General features: G+C 50.1%; 1 protein-coding gene across 1 annotated transcript in view; it reads left to right on the forward strand.

The window, feature by feature from the left end:
• B4GALNT3 (beta-1,4-N-acetyl-galactosaminyltransferase 3) overlaps positions 1–18,650 on the forward strand; it is a 71,813-nt gene that overhangs the window by 35,344 nt on the left and 17,819 nt on the right. The window contains exons 2-9 of the mRNA XM_056341636.1: positions 7,065–7,168; positions 7,841–7,918; positions 15,098–15,193; positions 15,718–15,808; positions 16,708–16,808; positions 17,160–17,227; positions 17,778–17,856; positions 18,298–18,364. Of these exons, the coding sequence (XP_056197611.1) occupies positions 7,065–7,168; positions 7,841–7,918; positions 15,098–15,193; positions 15,718–15,808; positions 16,708–16,808; positions 17,160–17,227; positions 17,778–17,856; positions 18,298–18,364 (684 nt within the window). The remainder of the gene's footprint in view (positions 1–7,064; positions 7,169–7,840; positions 7,919–15,097; positions 15,194–15,717; positions 15,809–16,707; positions 16,809–17,159; positions 17,228–17,777; positions 17,857–18,297; positions 18,365–18,650) is intronic.

Raw genomic sequence — 18,650 nt, forward strand, 5'->3', positions numbered from 1 at the left:
TGTGGAAGTTAGCAGTGTCAAAATCAAAGCCTTTATCTTCTATTCCCAAAAGCAGCAGTAGGTGCCCTTCCTCTCAGGCTTCATTTGAGTCAATGTTGCCTCCTTCCCCTGAAAAATCAAGTGCCCTGCTCTTTCCCCTTCCCCAATCTAACCTTCAAGGCTCCTTAATGCAACTTTGCAGAGGCGGAAGGGAGGAGGGTAGAGGAGGTATTAAGTTGCACGTCGGAGAAGTGAGCATGGGCAGGAGAGGATGCCTCCATTGCTCAAGGCACAACTGTTGGCTGTAATAGCCCCGGGCAGGGGATTACAGCTGCACAGCCAAAGCTGTGCCTCTGTGGCCAGGCACCGTGGCTGGCTGCAGGTCATAGCCACCCTTCCATGCTGGCATCTGCTCCTGAGTCCCCTCAGCCTTCAGCTTGGCAAGTGCAGATGGCAATGGTTTGCAATTGTTTTACTCTAGCACATACTAGGTTGAAACAGGGATTTCTGGAGCTGACTTAGGAGTTCAGCCCCGTAATTTTGAAGAATAGTACAGCTGGCAGCAACATCATGGGCTTTCTCACTCAAATCCAGCAATGCATCTCCACGCACACGCCCTTGCTGAGCTTTCAGGGGGCAGGCGGTATTTGTGGCATAGGTAGATTTCATGATTTAACTAGGGCAATGGAAAATTTTACTGGCAGAAGCAAGATTTGAATTTGATCTTCCACAAAACAGGTTATTGCCCCAGCCATTGCTTACCAGTTACTCCCTTCCTGTATGAAGTACATTCCCTATACCTAGAGGGCAACAGCAGTAAGGTATTACTCGGTGGGTGAGCGTGGAAGTAAGACTGCATGAATGCCCTGGGTAGATACGTCTGGTCATTTTCTTCTCATTCCCGAGTGCAATGCTCTGCCTTCTTGTCCGTCATACTTCATGTACTTTTAATGTTCTGTAGCTTATTGTCAAGACAGGAAAGCCATGCAGTTTCATGAAGTAGTGTATCAGACTTGTAACTGGAGGAAGAATGGAGTAATTTATGTCTGCACACGTAGTCCCTTTGATTTATCCCTGGAGGTCAGCAATAATATTTGCAGAGTTCTGTGCTAAGCAGAAATGGAAAGGTTTGCAGGGTTCCCTCTGTAACAGCAGGTTTCATAACTTCTTGGATCCTTTTAACTCCAAGAGTGTTGTTCTGATCTTGGTCTGAGGGCAAGGCATTTACTCTTTTCTGCCTATGCATTTTGACTTAAATAAGTACCTAGAGAGCCTTTTGGCCCGGCTTTACTCTTGAATGATTTTTTTGGTAGTTTCTCTGGGTCTGTGATTCATGACTTGACCTAACCTTCATTCACCCCCATGGCCAGAAACCATTGGCTGTTCCTTTTTACTTTATCCTTCCTCACACCTCTTGTTTTTAGAAGGTCAGTTTACACCTCATCTTTGTGCTTTGTACGCTTGGTGTTGTAGGGTTGCGTACGTGTGTGTGTGTGGTACACCAGGAGGTGGATGTTGCTTCCCCTGCAGCGTGGCACTAGCAGTAGGGGTTTGCTCTGGTCAGGGTGTGTGAAAGGCATGTCACGCTCTCTAAATACCCTTTTCTGCAGAACATGATGCCAGCACTGCCTTGGCCAGGTGACAAGGAGATGGCCACTACCAGCCTGCAGCCATGAAACCATGCTGCCTGGGGTGCACAGCACAACGTGGCAGCTTGTCTCCATGATCTCACTATTTGGTTGTTGGACAAATCCTCACTGCCTGTGACACCCAGTGTCACGTGGCGGTGGGAAGGCACCCCCAGTGTGATGAGTGGGGTATAAACTGTGAGTAACTGGGGCGAGAGGTGGTATTGAGGTTCATGCTCAGGGCAGGAGGCTTGACGCATATGATTGTGAGTGACTGCAAATAACTCCTTAAGCTGACTTTCTGTGTCATGTTCAGTTTCAAGCAACTGTCTCCAGCATCTTTTGGACCAGTATGTTTGCAAGGCACCTAATGGTAATATTTAGGAGTATTGGTTTCTGCACCTGCATACCTGTTCAGCCAGGAATAATCCTGGGAAAGACCTCAAATCACATTGAAGTCCCATGGGATAACAGCAAGCTGAAAAAATTTAACAGGGGTAAGAGAAGTAAGGCCATCCAAGAGAAGGTTAAAACATCACACCACGCTCAGGGGTCTGTGGGCACTGCGGGTAGCGAAGAACAAAACCCTGCTTCATACCTGCCAGGTTTTCTTGCCCTGTCCCTGCAACAAAGGAGGGGGGGGATGGTCTCTGATCAGAAGGAGGATGCTTTTTGTGCAAACCAGCCCATGGACCTGCTGTTTCCTGAGGCTGCTGAGTGAAATCATTTAGCAGGGTTACAAAAGGGCTGGATAGCATGTGGGCATTAATAGCATTTGCAGCTATGTAAGCAGCAGTAACAACAGCAAAGTAATCAAATCTCATTCTTCAGAGGGGAAGCTGATCACCTGAGTGGGTCTGGGATTTCCCCCTTGCAGGATTGCCAGGTACCTTCACAGACTAATTGAAACGTCAAGTGCCCTCTGGGGCCAGGGGCATGACAGTGGCTTGGTGGATCTAATCTCTGAACAGACAGAGAAGCTCTGGTCAGCTCCTGCCCCAAGGCCTGATAGCTCCCTGGATACTGCTGTCTGTTATCTCTGGCTGTGGATTTCTGCTTTTTAAATTTTTTAAAATTTTTTTTTTCCTTTCTTGAGACAGGCTTCAAGTGCATTGCTCTGGCAGAGCCGTAACTGCTGGACGGTATCTCCCCATCTCCACTTGCTGTTCCTGCAGCTTCCCTTGCTGACTTTTAACCTTACAGCAATAAAAAGCATAGCTGAGAAGAGGCAGGCATGGCCCTGGGCCCTGGCCAGACCCAAGGCGAGAAACATCTTCATCTTATTTCCTCTTGTTACAGGTTTTCTGGCCTTTAAGGGTTGGGCCGCTGGCTCTGCAGGCAGCTGGCTCCAGACTGGCTGCCTCTCATGGGGGTTTCTGCTGTAGGATGCAGCATCTGTCTCAGCCTCCTCTTCAGCCTCTTTTCCTTTTCTTTGTGTCCACGCACCTCCATTTCCAGGAGCAAACTTAAGTCCTGAGGGCTTCCCATCTCAAATCCAGAGGGGCAGCTGAGGATCAGCCCCAGTGGCCATTTGGATCCTCAGCAGGCAGCTGCCAGCCTGCGTGATGGGAACAGGGAGTAAAAGGGCCCCTTTTCTCTGAAGAACCACCACCTTCACGTTGCTGAATCCCCATGGCTGATCCCCTTGAGTCTTGAACCATGGACCACTGGTGCACAAAAATAGAAAGAAAGGTGGATCTCTGCTTGTAGGAAGGAGTTCAGCCAAGTGTCTGGTTGTAGACATCAGGAGCATGTCCTGGAGGTTGGAGTGAGGATAAAAAATGCCATTGGGGTGTACTGTGCACAAACCCCCTGTCATTGCCCTTCTGCCCCTCCGCAGTGCCTTCGAGAACATCTTCCATGCTGCCTTCCTTGGCGGTGTTTGAGGTGAAAAAATCACTTTGGAAAACAACCAGTGTGCTTCAGGAGGTGATGGGAGGTGCTTCGGGAAGTGATGCCCGCAAGAGAAAGGTCAGGAGCTGGCTGGTGCATCTCTCTGACAGGCTAATGGCAATGAAGTCTGGCCTAACATCTTCAGCTGTTGACCTGGCTGTGAGATAGGCTTTTCCCAAGCCTTCCCTTTGATTTCTGCCTTTACAGGTTTTTGCCTTTTCCCATCCTAACGAGAACCATTTTGTAGAGGGGCTGGTGCAAAACCATCAAAGCTAATAGTTCTGGCATTCCCTCTTAGTTCCCTCTTAGTAATACTGAAGTGTTTGGTGAGGTATTTTAGTTCCTGCCTACTGCTTTTTTCCAAGCGTATTCTTGTTGACTTTAAATAGCCATCAAGAAAGTGCTCCAGCCAGCTGGGCTGCTGAGCAGTGCTCATGGAGAACTTGAGAACCGGCTGAATCTGTGGTAGACCACCTCACTCTGGTGCTTTTGAGACAGAGCAGTGATCGTAGCCATGGGGCTCTGTCACACAGGAGGGGATACCTGCAGGGCAGTGTCTTGAATCCTGTGGCCCGTGCTGGGGAGAAGACTTTGGTCAGCAGTTGGCCTCGGCAAGGTCTCCTGGCTGCAGGGAGCTGGAGGAGCTATGTCTCCTTTCCATAGCTCCCTCCCTCCTCCTAGCGAGGAAGCATGGACAAAGCCAGGTCCTTCTCCAAGGGCGCACCATAGAGATCCCCAGGGAAAAGCCAGTCTTTTAAGAAGGAGCTGCAGTGCCAAAAACTTTCTCTGAGAGTTTATCCTATTATTTCTGAAAATCATTTTCTGCCGTGTTAGGGAATTAGCCTGCCAAAGTACAAATTACCTAGCAAGGAAATGACTACCTCCAGATTAATTCCTAGCTGTTTTGTCTCTTCCATGTTTGGCTGATCTGTTAGGTAAATATTTGTGCAACACAGAGAATTGCTCCCATTTCTTCTCTTTTCCAAGGGTCAGAGAAATGTCAGCTGTTGGCACTTGTGTACAGCCGGGCTTCTGTGTTTGCTGCACGGCGGGCTCCGTGCCAGCTGTGTGCAGGAACTGAAGCGCAGATGAGCCCAGGAGTTGCCACGGTGGAGCGGCTGGCACGGCTGGCCATGGTGGCCAGCATCCTTTTCTCAGAAGAGGGGGTTTCCCAGCGCTTCATCCTGAGATTATTCTGCAGAGCGGTGAAGTCCTGAATTTAAAATGAAGCCAAATAATCTCTCCCCTCTGCACAAAAGAAAAAAACGCTTCTCTTGGTGTCCTCCCTTGGTGAATCTCTAGGAGTGAACTGACTTTTGTTGCTGTTTTTTAATTTTAGTCTTGTTTTACTTGGTTTCTCTCTAATTTAGCCAGTCCCACTCTTCTGAGTCTCTCCTCTGAAAAAAAGCGTGCTCCCCTCTCCCACTAGTGCAACGAGCCCTCCAAGCAGTGAGTGCTGAATTTCATGTACACTACCAAGTCTGTTTCAGCTCTGTTGCAAGTGGGGCCATGTGTCCAGCTGCAGGACGCTTGGGAGCAGTGGATCCTGCCTTATTGCTTTGAACGAGGTGAAAGCTCACCAGTTACATGTTATTTTATGTGAAAACCCAAGAATTTCTCCTTCTTTCCTATGACGGTCAGTCCTTGAAGCACAATATGTGTTTAGCTGCCTTAATCAGTGGCTTACTCACTGAGACTGACGGAGAAATCTTCCGCAGAGGATAAGTGTTGATGTTGGTATTTTTACTCATAGACTTAAACCCATAGTTTCAGATCAGAATCCGAGGTGGGAAGACCTAGATTTGTGGCTGTTCAGCATCTAACAGGGCCTGAATGAAACCCACACATCTAAGCCAACACTCACATTGGGGAAGCAGAACTTCCTAATTGCCTCTGAGTTTTGTCCCTCGGTTGCACCTCTGACTAACTTCCACATCCACATGTCTTGCAATTTCTTTTCATTAATTGCTCCCTTTTTTCACCGCATTGTAGGAGGCAACTTCAGCATCCTTGCTTTCTGCTCACCTCTGCCAGACCCTGCAGCACTCAGATTTCAGCAGCAAGTAGATTTTGCAACCTTGCTTGTAGGTGCAATAACAGTCCAAGAGCTTAGCACAGCCCAGGAGGGGGATCTATCAAAGGGTCATGTGTGAATTCTAGTTCCTGGGATTGTTTTGGGTTTGCCTTGGCCTCTGCATAGCTCAGAGATGTTTTGGAGCTGATCTAATTCATGTGGCTTGTAAATGCTTCCTCCAAAGCAGACGGACGGGCCATGCTCCTACTTAAGCCACAGTGAGTCTCCCATGCTGCTGGGTTGGGTGAGCAGGGTGAAGATGGGTATGCTGGCTCCGAAATAGTAATGGTTTCCCCAGCAGTGGGCTGTGCTGCCCCCTCAGAGCACGTCCCTGCTATTCCTGGCTGAGGGCTTGGGCCGTTCATCTCAATGCTCAGACTTGAAGCTGGCAGGGTGGCTCCCTTTATATACCAAGGCAGCCGACATCTCGGGGGCTCCTAGAGCTTTGGGGGTGATTTCTGTTTTACTAGAAGAAGGGCGGAGAGCCTGGTACATGGGTATTGAGCTGGTTGGCCACCAGCCTGTGGGAAGCAAGTGCTCGTTCAGGTTTTGGCACTTGTACTCTTCACAATTAAAACTATCGTGCGGTGTGGGCACAGCGCTGAGCTGCTGGCGGGTTGGTTAGTTTACTGACTCAATGCCAAAATGTTTCACAGGTCTGGAAACAACATAGTGTGAGATGTTGTAACACTGCTGGGAGGCGTGAGCTCTGCTCATCAGCACTGTCTCGTTAGTGATATGGATGGTGCTTACAGAGAACTACAAGGTCATGCTATATCTGCTCGTCTTTGTCCCTCCTAAGCCCAGGAGGCCAATGGAGTTGTAGAAGAAAGCCAAAATTGATCTTGGATTGAGCAGAGTAGGAGGGGAGAGGGTGTCAAATGAAGTTGCTTTGAACCTGGAAGCTGACTGCAGTTAAATAGCAACATCCTTAACCACATCACTGCTAATATTTTAGGCATTACAGCTGAATGTCCCATCAGATGTATTCTTTGCCATTGTTTCCTTCAACAAAAGAAGATTGAAAGCTTTTATTGTGTGCAAATAGGTGCATATTCAGAATAATATTCTTTTAATGGTTAAACTTATTAGTAATATGATAATTGTCTTATTTTTCTTTGGGTTTGCTAGTTAAAAAATATTTATGTTCTTTAGTTTGACCAATGGGATTATCTGAGTGATCTACAAGGAGGTTCCCAGTCCTGTGGAGATTAATGAAATCTCTGACCTGTTTTAGAACTGTGCTGAATCTTTAACATAACAAATTAATACAAGGAGGGGAAGAGCTTTTAAAGAAGAGAAAGGCAATTTCTTTCTCTGTGTCAGTCTGCCAACTTCAAGTAAAGTAAACAACTCCTGGTCTCTGCTGGACCATTCCAGAGTGTAGAGGTATCTCAGCCTCGTAAAGGACCAGTTTATTCTAGTAACCACTGCAGCTTCTTTTTTTTTCAGCCTGTACTCTGACATCTCTTTCTCTCTCTTCTGTGCAGGATACGAAAGCTGGAGGGAGCTGGCTAAGGCTCTGGCAGACACGCATGTCCCAGGTGGGGACCCAAGCCTTCAGTTTTACTATCTGCAGAAGCTGGGACACCAGGTGAGGAGGCTTGGGATGCCATCTGAACATTTAGAAGAGCAGATCTTCCTTTCTGATGCTGGCCACAAGAGACAGCTCTCTCTTCACGCAGGAAAGAGAGCATGCCATAGGGCAAAACCCGAGCTGACCCACAGCAATGTGAACATACAATAACTCCACTGTAGTCAATTAAGTTGTTTTAGATGGGCAAAGCTGCAGCGGTGAGCTGAAGCTGGCTGGGTATGTGTCACAGGAAGGTAACACTAAACAAGATGGGAGCAGAAATGAAAGGTCAGGAAAGAGTTTATAGCTCTCTAGTGAAGCATGTCCTGGTGCTGTTGCCTGAAAGAAGTGTTGAAAGAACTATTGCTTGGACCTTTTTGAAACAAGGATTGGGGGTGGGTGGGAAGGAAGACTGACCTAAGTTTTAACTCTGTGCTAGCAAACAGTTATAAAGTGCTAGTAACCTTTCCTCTCAGTAGCTCACCATGAAAATTTGCTGTCAAAAAAGCCAGGGAGCATTTTCATCCCCCATCACAAGGCCGTGATAATTGGCTTGTCCTTCAGAAAGGGAGCTTGGGAGCTTGTTTTTTTCTCACATCTTCTTGTGACCAGGTTTGAGCCCTGTTATGCAGGTGTCGGTGCTGGGTCATTTTATCAGGTAATTTTGACTTTCCTCTACTTGTATTTCAGAACCAAGAGCTGCAAAGAGGTGGGAGGAATAAATCGAATTATGCAGCTGTGGACAACCCTGTCCAGTGGGTGCCAGAGGTGGGTGCCTTTCTCCATCATTTTGGGTGAGGGAGGTATAGCTAGAGACCTCTGCAGCAAGAATGGAAGGGAGGGACCTCTGCCTGGAAATTAATTTGCTTCAGTAGAAATCCATTCCCTATCACCTCTTCCTGGCTTAATGACACTTACAGACCTGACTAATCATCTGGAAAGACAGGAGTGTTCAGATTCCTGATAATTTGGTGTCTCTACCAGCCATCAAGGCACCAAGCACCCACCCACAGTTCTCTGAGAGCAGGCAGCTTACTACCTCCCTGAAAGGTGAAGTTTGTTCAGGGCTGAGAGTATGTATGACCAAGCGTTCAACAAGCAAATACACGACCGTGGCATGCAGAAGTGTCACGCTCTGCTCTGGCTCTGGCATTTGGTTGCTATCCAACCCCTGTGTGTCATACACAGAGATTTCTCCACTTCAGTGAGATTTCTGATGAACAGAGACCTCCTCTGGTGACCCTTGAAGACTGGGATAAACATTCCTTTTGTCTCCTTTATGCCTCATTTGTTTTTTTCCTCCCCTGTTCCCTTATCTCACCATTCCTCTTCAGATAAGGGAGCAATGCAGCCTGCTTTTGACGAGAGGGACACCAGCCAGGGGGCATTTAGCTAATGGAGTCAGCTCACTAAATTGCTTAAGGTGATTAGAGACCTGCACAAATTAGAAGGGCCTCTGTGGATCCCTTGGGGAAGGAGCAGGCTGCTGTCCCTGTGCTCAGGGCATGAGATGATCACTGGTCAGCAGAAGGAAAGTGCCTCCCTCCAGCCATTGCACTGAGCAGTTTAGGTCCCTGCAGCATGAGTTACAGCTTTCCTGGAAACAGCCAGCACCAGTCACCCTTGAGTGCCCAGAACCAGACCAGACCATTGATCTGTTCTGCTGCATTGGCTTTGGCGAGTACCAGTCCCACCTGGAGCCTGAGGGCTTCCTCCAGCTTCAGGGCTGTGCAGGCAGCGTGCAGGCAGGGCTGCCTCCCAGGTGAGCAGCTGCTGGCAAAGAGCCAGTGGGATGTCAGGGCTCACGCTGCTGCTGTGCGCAGGGAACGACACAGAGCATTTACTGCTCCCCTGTCCCACAGCACCAGGTGATACAGGCTCTGCATGGCATCCCCCAGCTTCTCTGAGGCTTTGCCCGATGTCTCTGATCCCCTCCCTGGTGATTTCTCAAAAGCATGTTAGTCTTGAAACCTGCTGGCTGTGGTGTGCAATGAGCCTTTACTGTATCAGAAATGCAACTGGCCGGGTACGCGCTGTGGCTTGCGTGAAGATATATGTTTAGCACAGGGCTGATACGCAAAGTCCTCTGCTTTGCTGGTGGGGCCGCTGCACGCCCTTGCTTGCCGCAGCGCTGAGCAGGGCACCCACCAGCCTGCAAACCTGCCACCCTGGTGCGGTGCTGCCAAGGGGCGAGGAGCAGAGAGGTGTCCTGGCCAAGGGGAGGGGGTAGGACGTGGGGTCTGCCGTGTGGGATGGCCCCATGCCTGGAAGGGTGCTGGCTGCCTTGAGGCAGGAGCCTTGTCCTGCACTGCTCCTGTTGGGAAGGAGAGCTCTGCCGGGTAGCAGGGCTGTTGCCTCAGGCCGGCTGCGTTGGGAGTTTGTAGGTGCCCGAGTCCGGGGCCGTGCCCTGTGTCAGGTGCTGTGCAGCAGATTCACTGTGAGCAGACTTTGAGTCTTAGGGTGTACAGACACCAGGCTGGGGAGTTGGTTTGGGTGGCCTTGCCCCATTCACATGCCCTGCTGTTCTCCCCCACCAGCCCTGCTCTCTTAACACTGCTCCTGCAAAGTACCCACCCCCTTCACCCATTTTCCCTTTGTCTCTCTAAGGCCTTTCCGTGGCCCTGTCTGTACCTCGAGGGTCAGCAGAGCCACCCTGACGGCAAACCCAGGCCAGTGGTTCACCAGTACCAGTTGCAGGAGATGGAGAGGGATCCACAGGTACAGCTCTGTACAGAGCTGTTTGCTGTCCTCTTAACCACCAGCTAAAATTTCTCCTGGCCTGAGGATTAAGTTTTTTCTGTAACTCTGCCCAGCTTAATTACCCAGGGTCTATGATCCCATTGTGCCCTCCTTGCAGCATTTCTAAGAACTTAATTGCAGCCTGATTCCTGGGGCGAGGGGCGGCAGGTTGCCTCCCACAGGTCGGAGAGCTGGGCTTTGCTTGCATAGAGAGGTATACACCTGACAAACAAATAATTAAAAGGGTTGCAGAGTGAGATGGCAGCCAGCACGGCCAAAAAAAGAGACAGGTTTCAATTTTCCTCTTTCAGAAGATGAAGTCAGTGGTTTAGGTCTTCAACCTTGGATTAGTGGAAAAGTGTGTGCATGGGAAACCCTTAATGAGGTTATACCCTGTGTATGGGGGAAAGGAGGGTTCAGCCTCATTCCTGGCTTCCTCAAGGTGCTCGTGCACATGATCCATAACCTCACTGTCCCTTCTAAGCACCAGAGCTAAGTCTTCCAGCTCCCAGTGTCACCCTCTGCTGCCTCAGGCTGGAGACATGTGCGATCTTTTGTCTCATTGATTCAGAAAGGTGCCTGGGGGAACCTGTGCTGTGGGACCGTGAGTGTCACTCCCCATTTGGTGCTGCTGTAAGTAGGGGGGTAGGATTTTCAGAAATGCACCTGCTTACCCCAGTTGTTCTCTTTTACCTCTGCAAAAGCATCTCTGTTCAGCTCTGAGAGGAGAAAGGCCTGGGCAGTGCAGGGGGGCATTTAAAACATGTGAGTCCCCTTCATGTCTGCACAACTTCAGGACTTCCTTCTTGCTGGAAGGTGTGAGGGACGTCCAGAGCAGAGCCCCTTGCAGGCAGTGCCTGTATAGGTGCTGCACAAAACCAGAATGTTGTGCTAGGGCATCCTTCTGCCACCAAACCTGTCCTAAGAGGAAGCATCCTTTCCTGAGAGGACTGAACGACAAAGCTATTACTGCTTGCTCTGTCCCTGGCCATATCCCTTCCTTGCCCGTTTGCACCCATCAGGTGTCAGGGCTTGGTGGGACAGGGGGGCTTTGTTGCAAACTTGTCTTGATGGATTCCAGCAAGTGCCCAGTGTGGCAGAGCTTGCAGCAAAGCCCAGCTGCTGGCTGCTGAATGTTACGCAGTCAGGGGAGCTGGGCCAGGCTGGAGGAGGGGCCATGGCCACTCAGCAGAGACAGAAGAGTCTTACAAACTCAGGAGTTTCCAGTTGGCAGCACAATGTCGCCTTTCTTCCCTGGCTCAGGCCCTCTCTGTGCCCCGTTTATCATCCCTGGCGCCATGCATTCCCTGGGTTGCACTCAGCTACGCAGCTGATTTGCCTTCATGATGCCAAAGCCGTCCGGGATTAAATTAGGAAAGACTGCTCTTCTCCGTTCTGCTCCAGTTGCATTGCAGCAGGTCATGTCTCTGCCGCTGCAATCCTCCCAGCTTTGCTGCTTGCCCCCAGCCTCTGCTGCTGCTTTGCCTTTCTTCCCTGGGTCTCCTTGCTCACCGGGACCCCCTGGGCATCTGGTGCCACCCCTCTGGGTGGTTTTGATATGACAGGGTTTGGGCTAGGAAGAGAAGTCTGTGCGTTCTGTGTGTCTGATCCTCCCTTATGGTCTGTTTTCCTAGGAGGGGCTGACAATCTAAAATTCCTCACTAGAAAGAAGCGGAAATACCAAAGTCTCTTAATACAAAGCCAGGGCTGCAGGCGGGTGTTAATTCAGCACACTCAGCAGGAAGGGTCAGTGCTGGGGCTCAGCCACACTCCCAGAGCCTTGGAGGCTGCTGCATCAGCACCAAAGCAAGGGTCTGTCCCAGCTCTTGCCTCCCTGCAGTTGTTAAGGCTCAGCTCTCCCTTCCCTCAGGCAGCACTGTTGCTTTGTGTCTGTGGCGTTGTGCCCAGGAGGGTATCAGCCTGCCCAGACCTCCCTGGGAAGAACAGCTCTCGGTGAGTGCTCCCGGTGCTCGTACTGTGCTGACGGTGCCCTTGGTGCGTGACCTGTACCTGTTTTGTGGCCAAGCTGGGTTTTTGGAATGCTGCTGTTTGAGCAGGGTGGAGATAAGCAACTGGGAGGCCGGGTTGGGATGAGGAGGAAGCCAAGGGGCAGGAGGAACCCTCAAATGGGAAGGCGCAGACCAGCTCCCATTGAAAACCCAGACTCTTGGCTTCTCTGCCTGGTTCTGGCCAAATCAGCCTATCCAAAATTTTCAAAGCAGATGTTTTTAGGGGGAGAAAGGGAATGTAACCTGTCACTTACCAGGTGCTAAATTTCCAGCCCTTTGAAAACGATGGCCAGGTAGTTCCAAGCTGGGAAGTCAAACGCAGTAGCCGTGTTTTAGAAAGTCCACCAACATTTCTCAGGGGCTGTGTGCGTGAATTGGGAATGATGGTGCTATTTATCTATTACTGAATCTGCACAAGCCCCAAGCAGGAGATTTTCACTGCATGTTCCAGAGGAGACCCAGATAGGAAACGGAGAAATTTCTCAGTTGCTTGCGATGGGCAGCCATGAATTGAGTTGGAGGGACAGAGGTGATAGAGTTTCAAAACAGCTGCTGCGCTGATGACTCGTGAGGGCCTAAAATTAAAGCCTGGCTCAGTTTTCAGTCCCAGAGCAGCACTTCAGGCAGCCGGTATTTATCTGTCAATAATGTTCTTCATGTCCTTTGTTTCCCTTTCAGAGGAAGCAGAAAGTTAGGCTGCTGTAGCTCAGGATAAAATCTGTTGCTTTAGAAAAGACTCTGAAACCACATGCAAGAAATGTTTATTATTTATCACTTAATTATTTCTAATAGCTGTGAGTGCAGGAAAGCAAAGCAATGTCATTAGCTCCTGCCAGAATCTCCTCTCAGGTGGCTTTGTAATGACTTTAGAGACAGGAGTGTCATGCTAGAAGTCTCAGGGACCATGCCTTACAGAATTGATGGAGTACCTAGTACAGTGGTGGCTGCCTTATTTTTTAGTAGGCTGCCCTCTCCCGAATACTGCCAAACTCTGCAGTATCGTATTACACTCTGCCAATGTTTGAGCAAGTCTAGCTGCTCTTGTGGGAGTTCCATCATAAAGATCTGTTTTGGCATTTGAGCAACTCCATGCCAAAGCCAGCCCAGCTCCATTGCAGTCCTGAGCCTGCGGAGCTTCCCCTGGCTCTGTCTTTGCCAGGAGGGGACTGCAGCGCCAGCCTCTCCACAGTGTGGGAGTGTTGTGCTACATTTGACAGAGACCTGAGCCTGCTGTCTGCAGTGGGCAAACGATTCTCTAAGAAAAAAAACCAGCATGGCTTATGGATAGCAGCAGACTGCCGCAAAACTTTGTTTCTGGCAGTGACGCGCAAGGGAGCCCAGCCTGTTCACCTGGCTTCACGTTCCACAAGCAACAGCAATTGTTACTGTTTGATTTGGCTGAGAAAAGTAGCACAAGACCCATGGGTGTGAACCTGGATTTGGCCAAGGGGCATGGGACTGCCCAGCAATTACGTTCAAATTCAGTGTTTGTCACACTTGCAGTGATTTATTGGTATGGGAAGTCCCTGCAGAGTCCCACGTTTCTCTTGGGTGCATCCATCACCTGAGCCCTTTGTGCAGTTCCTGTCTGATTTTGTGCAGCATTGCTCTGGGGAATTACATCTGTTTTGTCTCACTGCTTTTCCTCTTGCTTGATGGGCAGAATCCGGGCTGAGGGATGTCAGCAGAGGAGGAAAGAAGAGGAGGTCATAGTGGGGAATGATAAAGGCTTGCAGACATCAGTCAAGCCCTGGCAGTGAGGAAACCAGTGAGAGAGGCTAAGAGACCACTCAAGAACAGCAGTGGATGTGAATGTGTTTTGCCTGGCACACAGAGATGGTTTTCACGTGCATGACTAAAGCCCACAGCTCCCAAGGAGCATTACTGCATAAGCTGGTGCCAGGCCAGTTCTGCTCCCTGTCCGTCCTTCAAGCCATGGTTTATTACAGGATGAAACCCCAACCCGCTGTCCTAGGAAAAAGAACTCTGTGAAGTGGTTTCTCTGCCAGGAGTGCTCGGAGGGGTTGGGCCCTCCTGCACCGTGTAGCAGGACTCCCCAGCAGAAACTAAGAATTTGCTGCCATCTGTAGACGTTTGGGTGCTGTTCAGGCAGTTTCCCCAGCCCAGCTCACACAGCCCTTATATAGACAAGACAGCCCCAGCAAAACCACTCCGATCCCAAGGCAACCTACTCCTTCCTTCAGCATTTTGCCATCTAAGGTAGCTTCTACAATCTGCAGCTCATATATTCTCCACTCTTGGATGCTGGTCCTGCGAGCAGGGTTTCAGCATCCAGCTCCACTGGTTGCAGAGAGCCTGGACTTTGCTGAAGGGCAGCCAGCTCCTCCCTTCTGAACCGGCTCTGACAAAAAGAAAGTCTGTCTGTTGAGGAGCGTATCGCTGAAAACCCACAGTGGCGAGCAAGTTTTTCCCAGCAAAGCTGTGCTCCAGGTCTCCGTTGGGCACTGACAGCCTCTCCTGGCAGGGCTGGCTGGGCAGCATGGACAGCCACCCGTACCTACACTGCACACCCTCCTATGCTGTCCAGGAGGAGACCCCCGCTCCCCTCTCTGTCTCTGTGGGCACACAGAGGCCATGCTGCCCACTGACCTGCCTGCACTGCTGCTCCCCACCCTGCTGAGCCTCTGTCTCCCTGTCCCCACCACCCTCCGTGACCTTTACCTTGCAGTCATGCTTTGAGAAGGGGATCTGCCATCTCCCTTCCCTAGGGTGTCCCTTCTTCCCTGGGTCAGGAAAATAGCCCTGAAATGGTGAAGGAGTCCAAAACATCTTCTTGGAGGACCTAAGACCCTACACTCTCTTTGCTGGATTGTGGGGGGCTATTGCCACCCTACAGCGTGTCCCACACCATGGCCTCAGAGCACAGCTCTCTGGTTAAACACCTCCTTGCTGGAGAAAAATGTAGTGTACCACAGCCACTTAGCTGAGATGTTCTGGGCGTTATCACAGTTCCCTAGTGCTGCTCAGATGTCACCTGTGCCAATACCAAACCCTCAGCAGATGAGAAATGGGAGTCTGGGACCCATGTCTCCTGCAGACCAGCCCATCGCAGCAGTGGCGTCTTCCTTCAGTCTCACAAGCGCTCCAGTGCCGGGAGCCATGGCCAAGGTTGGCAGAACAGGGGAGGGACACAAGGGAGCGATGCAGCAATTCATGGTGCCCTACTTCTGCCCCCCAGTTCCATGGCCAGGCCAATCTGCATGTGTTCGAGGACTGGTGTGGTGGTTCCACTGAGCAGCTCAGGAAAAACCTCCACTTCCCCCTCTTCCCCCACGTGAGTAAGACTACAATGCACTCTGTCCCATGCTTCCCAGCTGGATCACCCCTACTCCCTTCACACCCTGTCCTTATCCCTGTTCATCACCTCCTCTGTCATGCTCCTGAGCATCCATCACCTCCTCTGTCCTGCTGAGGGAGCAGGAGGCTTTCACAAGAGTTCAATGGTAGCAGCTCTTCTGCTGCACGGGGAGGCTCATTTCACCCGTGGTGGCTTGCCAGGCCTCAGACAAAGGGTGAAGGTGCTCTCCTTCCAAGTGGCTAGTGAACACCACGTCCCCTGTCCCCACGATCTCACCAGCATCCTTCATACAGAACTCCTCTCTGTAGCAGTACTTGCTCCAGTTCGTCTCTCATCTGGCCTGCTCTTCCCTACTGTCTCCATCACACTCCTTGCCCCATCCTCCTCCCAGAAAAAAATCTCGTACTTCACTCTGCCCACCTGTCCAATGGTTTTTGCATCCCCCCCTTGTTCCCATCGTATCTAGTTACTATTATTATTTGTTTCTTCTTCCACTTCAGACACGAACTACACTGAAGAAGCTGGCTGTGTCTCCAAAATGGACTAACTATGGTCTCCGGATATTTGGCTACCTGCATCCTTTCGCTGATGGTGAGGGCTCTGAGGGTGCTGTGCTGCTGCTTATGTCTCTTCTCACCTCCCTTTCTGGTGCTGAACCACTCGTGCCCTCACCCTGGCAAGCCCAATGCCAGGTCCCTCACGTAGGTGGCCCAGCTGGCTGTGTGTGACTGGCCATGGCCTTGGCATGGGTGAAAACACATCTGCCTCCCCAGTAGGGTGGAAAGGAAAAGCACAGAAGAAAACAGATGGGAAGTGCTAGACAAAAAATAATGCAGTTGTGAATACACAACCCAATGGTGCGTACGTGGCCTGAGCAGTCCCTGAGCTTTCCCTCCCTCGCTCGCATGCACAGGACTGTACGTGACATCATTTACGTTCCTGCTGTTCCCTGGGTGTATGAATACCATCATGAATACCATGAATACAGCAGCTGACATCTGTATCACCCAGCTGCCTGCTTCTGCCCGGAGCAGCCTGCTAGCACTCACCCACGTCTCCTGGTCCCCTGGCCCTCATCTGCCATTCCTGTAACTCCAGCCAGAACAGTGAGACTTAAGCACCTCTGTCTCCTTTTGTGGCTCCATGTGCATGTTCCTCCATCCAAACACGCTTTTCACACAAAAATTTGCTCTGAAAATAAAGGAGGGGGCAGGGAGACGTCGCATGTACTTCTTAGCTTTCCAGGTTAGATGTCAGGTGATGCCAGTGCCAGAGGGATAATGAACCAGTTGTATCTGTAAAGTTTTGTTTTCAATCACAGCAGAGTTAGAGAATTCAGAGAGGTTCCAAGGGGTGGGGGTGGTAATAACGAAAGGGAAGGTATAGTCTCACCAGGAAAAATAGTGAAGACAGCATTTCACAGGAGCAGAATTCATTCTGTGCACAAGCCTTACCTCAGAGCCCTGCTTACTCCCTCCATCTCTCGACAGGGGAGTTTCAGTTTGCCATTGCTGCGGATGACAATGCTGAGTTCTGGCTGAGTCCAGATGAAAAGACCTCTGGTCTCCAGCTGCTGGCCAGTGTAGGCAAGGTACAGTGCATGCTGCATGGCTTCTTCCATCAAGGCTTTAATGTTTCCTTGGGGATGGAGACCCCTTACATACTTCCTTGGGCTGCTCAAGTTACTTTTTCTTCCAACTACAGACACCACCATCATAGATGCCACATGGGTATGACATGACATACCTTAAGCCAGTTACGTATTGATAGTGCTGTTGGAAGCCCCACGTTCATGACTAAGGGATTTAGGTCTGTCCATGGGTTATGGATCTCACAGACAACTTACCAGGAAGAATAGCTCAATTTTCCCTCTTTGTCACTCCCAACACAGTAACTGGGGAAGAAACTAATCTGAATTAGAGCATTTTCTGTCTCTTCACAGACAGGGAAGGAGTGGACTGCGCCAGGGGAGTTTGGAAAGTTTCACAGCCAACAGTCAAAGATGGTGAGGTGAGTGAGCAGAGCCCCTCGCTCCCAGCCACCTCTGCACATGGTCAGGAAATCACAAGAGCAGGAATAAAGAGCCCAGGCTTGTTCTGAAGAACTTAGCAGTATAGAGAAAGGGATTAGTCTGGGGTATTGCCAAAGCTGAAGTGACACATCCACATCTGTGCCAGTTGCTTTGCTGATTTATTGCAGGAATGCAACACTAAGTTTTTCTTCCCTGGAGGAAGCAGCCACCAGCAGATCCAGACTCTATCTGAACTGTATCCCAAGCTTCCTGCCTTGGAACAGGCCAGGTTTCCTGGAGGCAAAAGCCAACAGGCAAGACTGAAAGGGGGTTATTCAGAATTAACTGAGAAGGGTCTGGAACACTCCAGGTGCACCAGAGAAGCTACCTATCTCACTGTCAGCATCTGGATTTTCTTGGCAGTCCTAACCCCGCTCACCCTGAGAATTAGGTTGTTCCATGGGTGGGGTTGCTCTCTGCTCATTGTTTGCTGACAAGCTAAGAAATGTTCCTTAATGCTTTTGGTGACAGACACCTTGTTCTTCACAGGTTGTCAGCTGCAGGCAGGTACTATTTTGAGGTGCTGCACAAGCAGGATGACAAAGGAACAGACCATGTGGAAGTAGCAGTGAGTCTGTGCAAATGGCTGTGCTGTATATGCGTCCCTGCAGAGCTCAGGAATGACATTTGTAACGATTTCCCTCCTTTCCCAACCCCCAGCTCCTCTTTGCATGAGATGTATCTGATCCCTTCCAGAGCCCTTACCTACTTCTGTGTGGGATAGTCCTGGCCACGTGTCAGGCCCCTTTCCTCTGCTTGCTTGGGATAGTTCTGCCCTCTCCGGGCTCTTGTTGCAGCTCTTTGTCCTTTCCTGCTTTGGATGTGCCCTGGGGGATCTCAGCTCATTCCCAGTTTTTTGCTGCTAGGTAAACTCGGTCATGGTAAGGAGAAAGCAGAAGCTGTGAGCCAATCTGGTGAAAAAGCATCTTGTGCCTGTTCCTTTTGTTCAGTCTCAGATAACTCCATAAGCAGTAATTTTAACACATTTTAATGTGTTCCTCTGTTCCAGTGGAGACTGAACGACCCAGAAGCGAAGTTCAAAGTCATTGACTCCCAATACCTCTCGCTTTTTTCTAGTAAGTATCTTTACCACAGGTTTCCCTGAGCATCTCCCCATGCTTCCAAAAGGTATCAGCGGCATTGCACCATCAGTCATAGTCTAGCCAGGCAAATACCATGTGTACAAATCATCACAGGAAAGAAGTGGAGACAGGTCAGGAGAGAGACCTCTGGGCGAGACTGTGACTCATTATTAAATATAGGAGAGTTGGACATAGAATTGGAACGTTATTTCAGGGAAATCTAAAGGCAGCAAGAAGGGGCAGAAAGTAGAGTCTGCAAGGGTGAGAACTGTTCCAGATG

Source organism: Falco biarmicus, chromosome 5, assembly GCF_023638135.1.
Source record: "Falco biarmicus isolate bFalBia1 chromosome 5, bFalBia1.pri, whole genome shotgun sequence".
Lineage (NCBI taxonomy): Eukaryota > Metazoa > Chordata > Aves > Falconiformes > Falconidae > Falco > Falco biarmicus.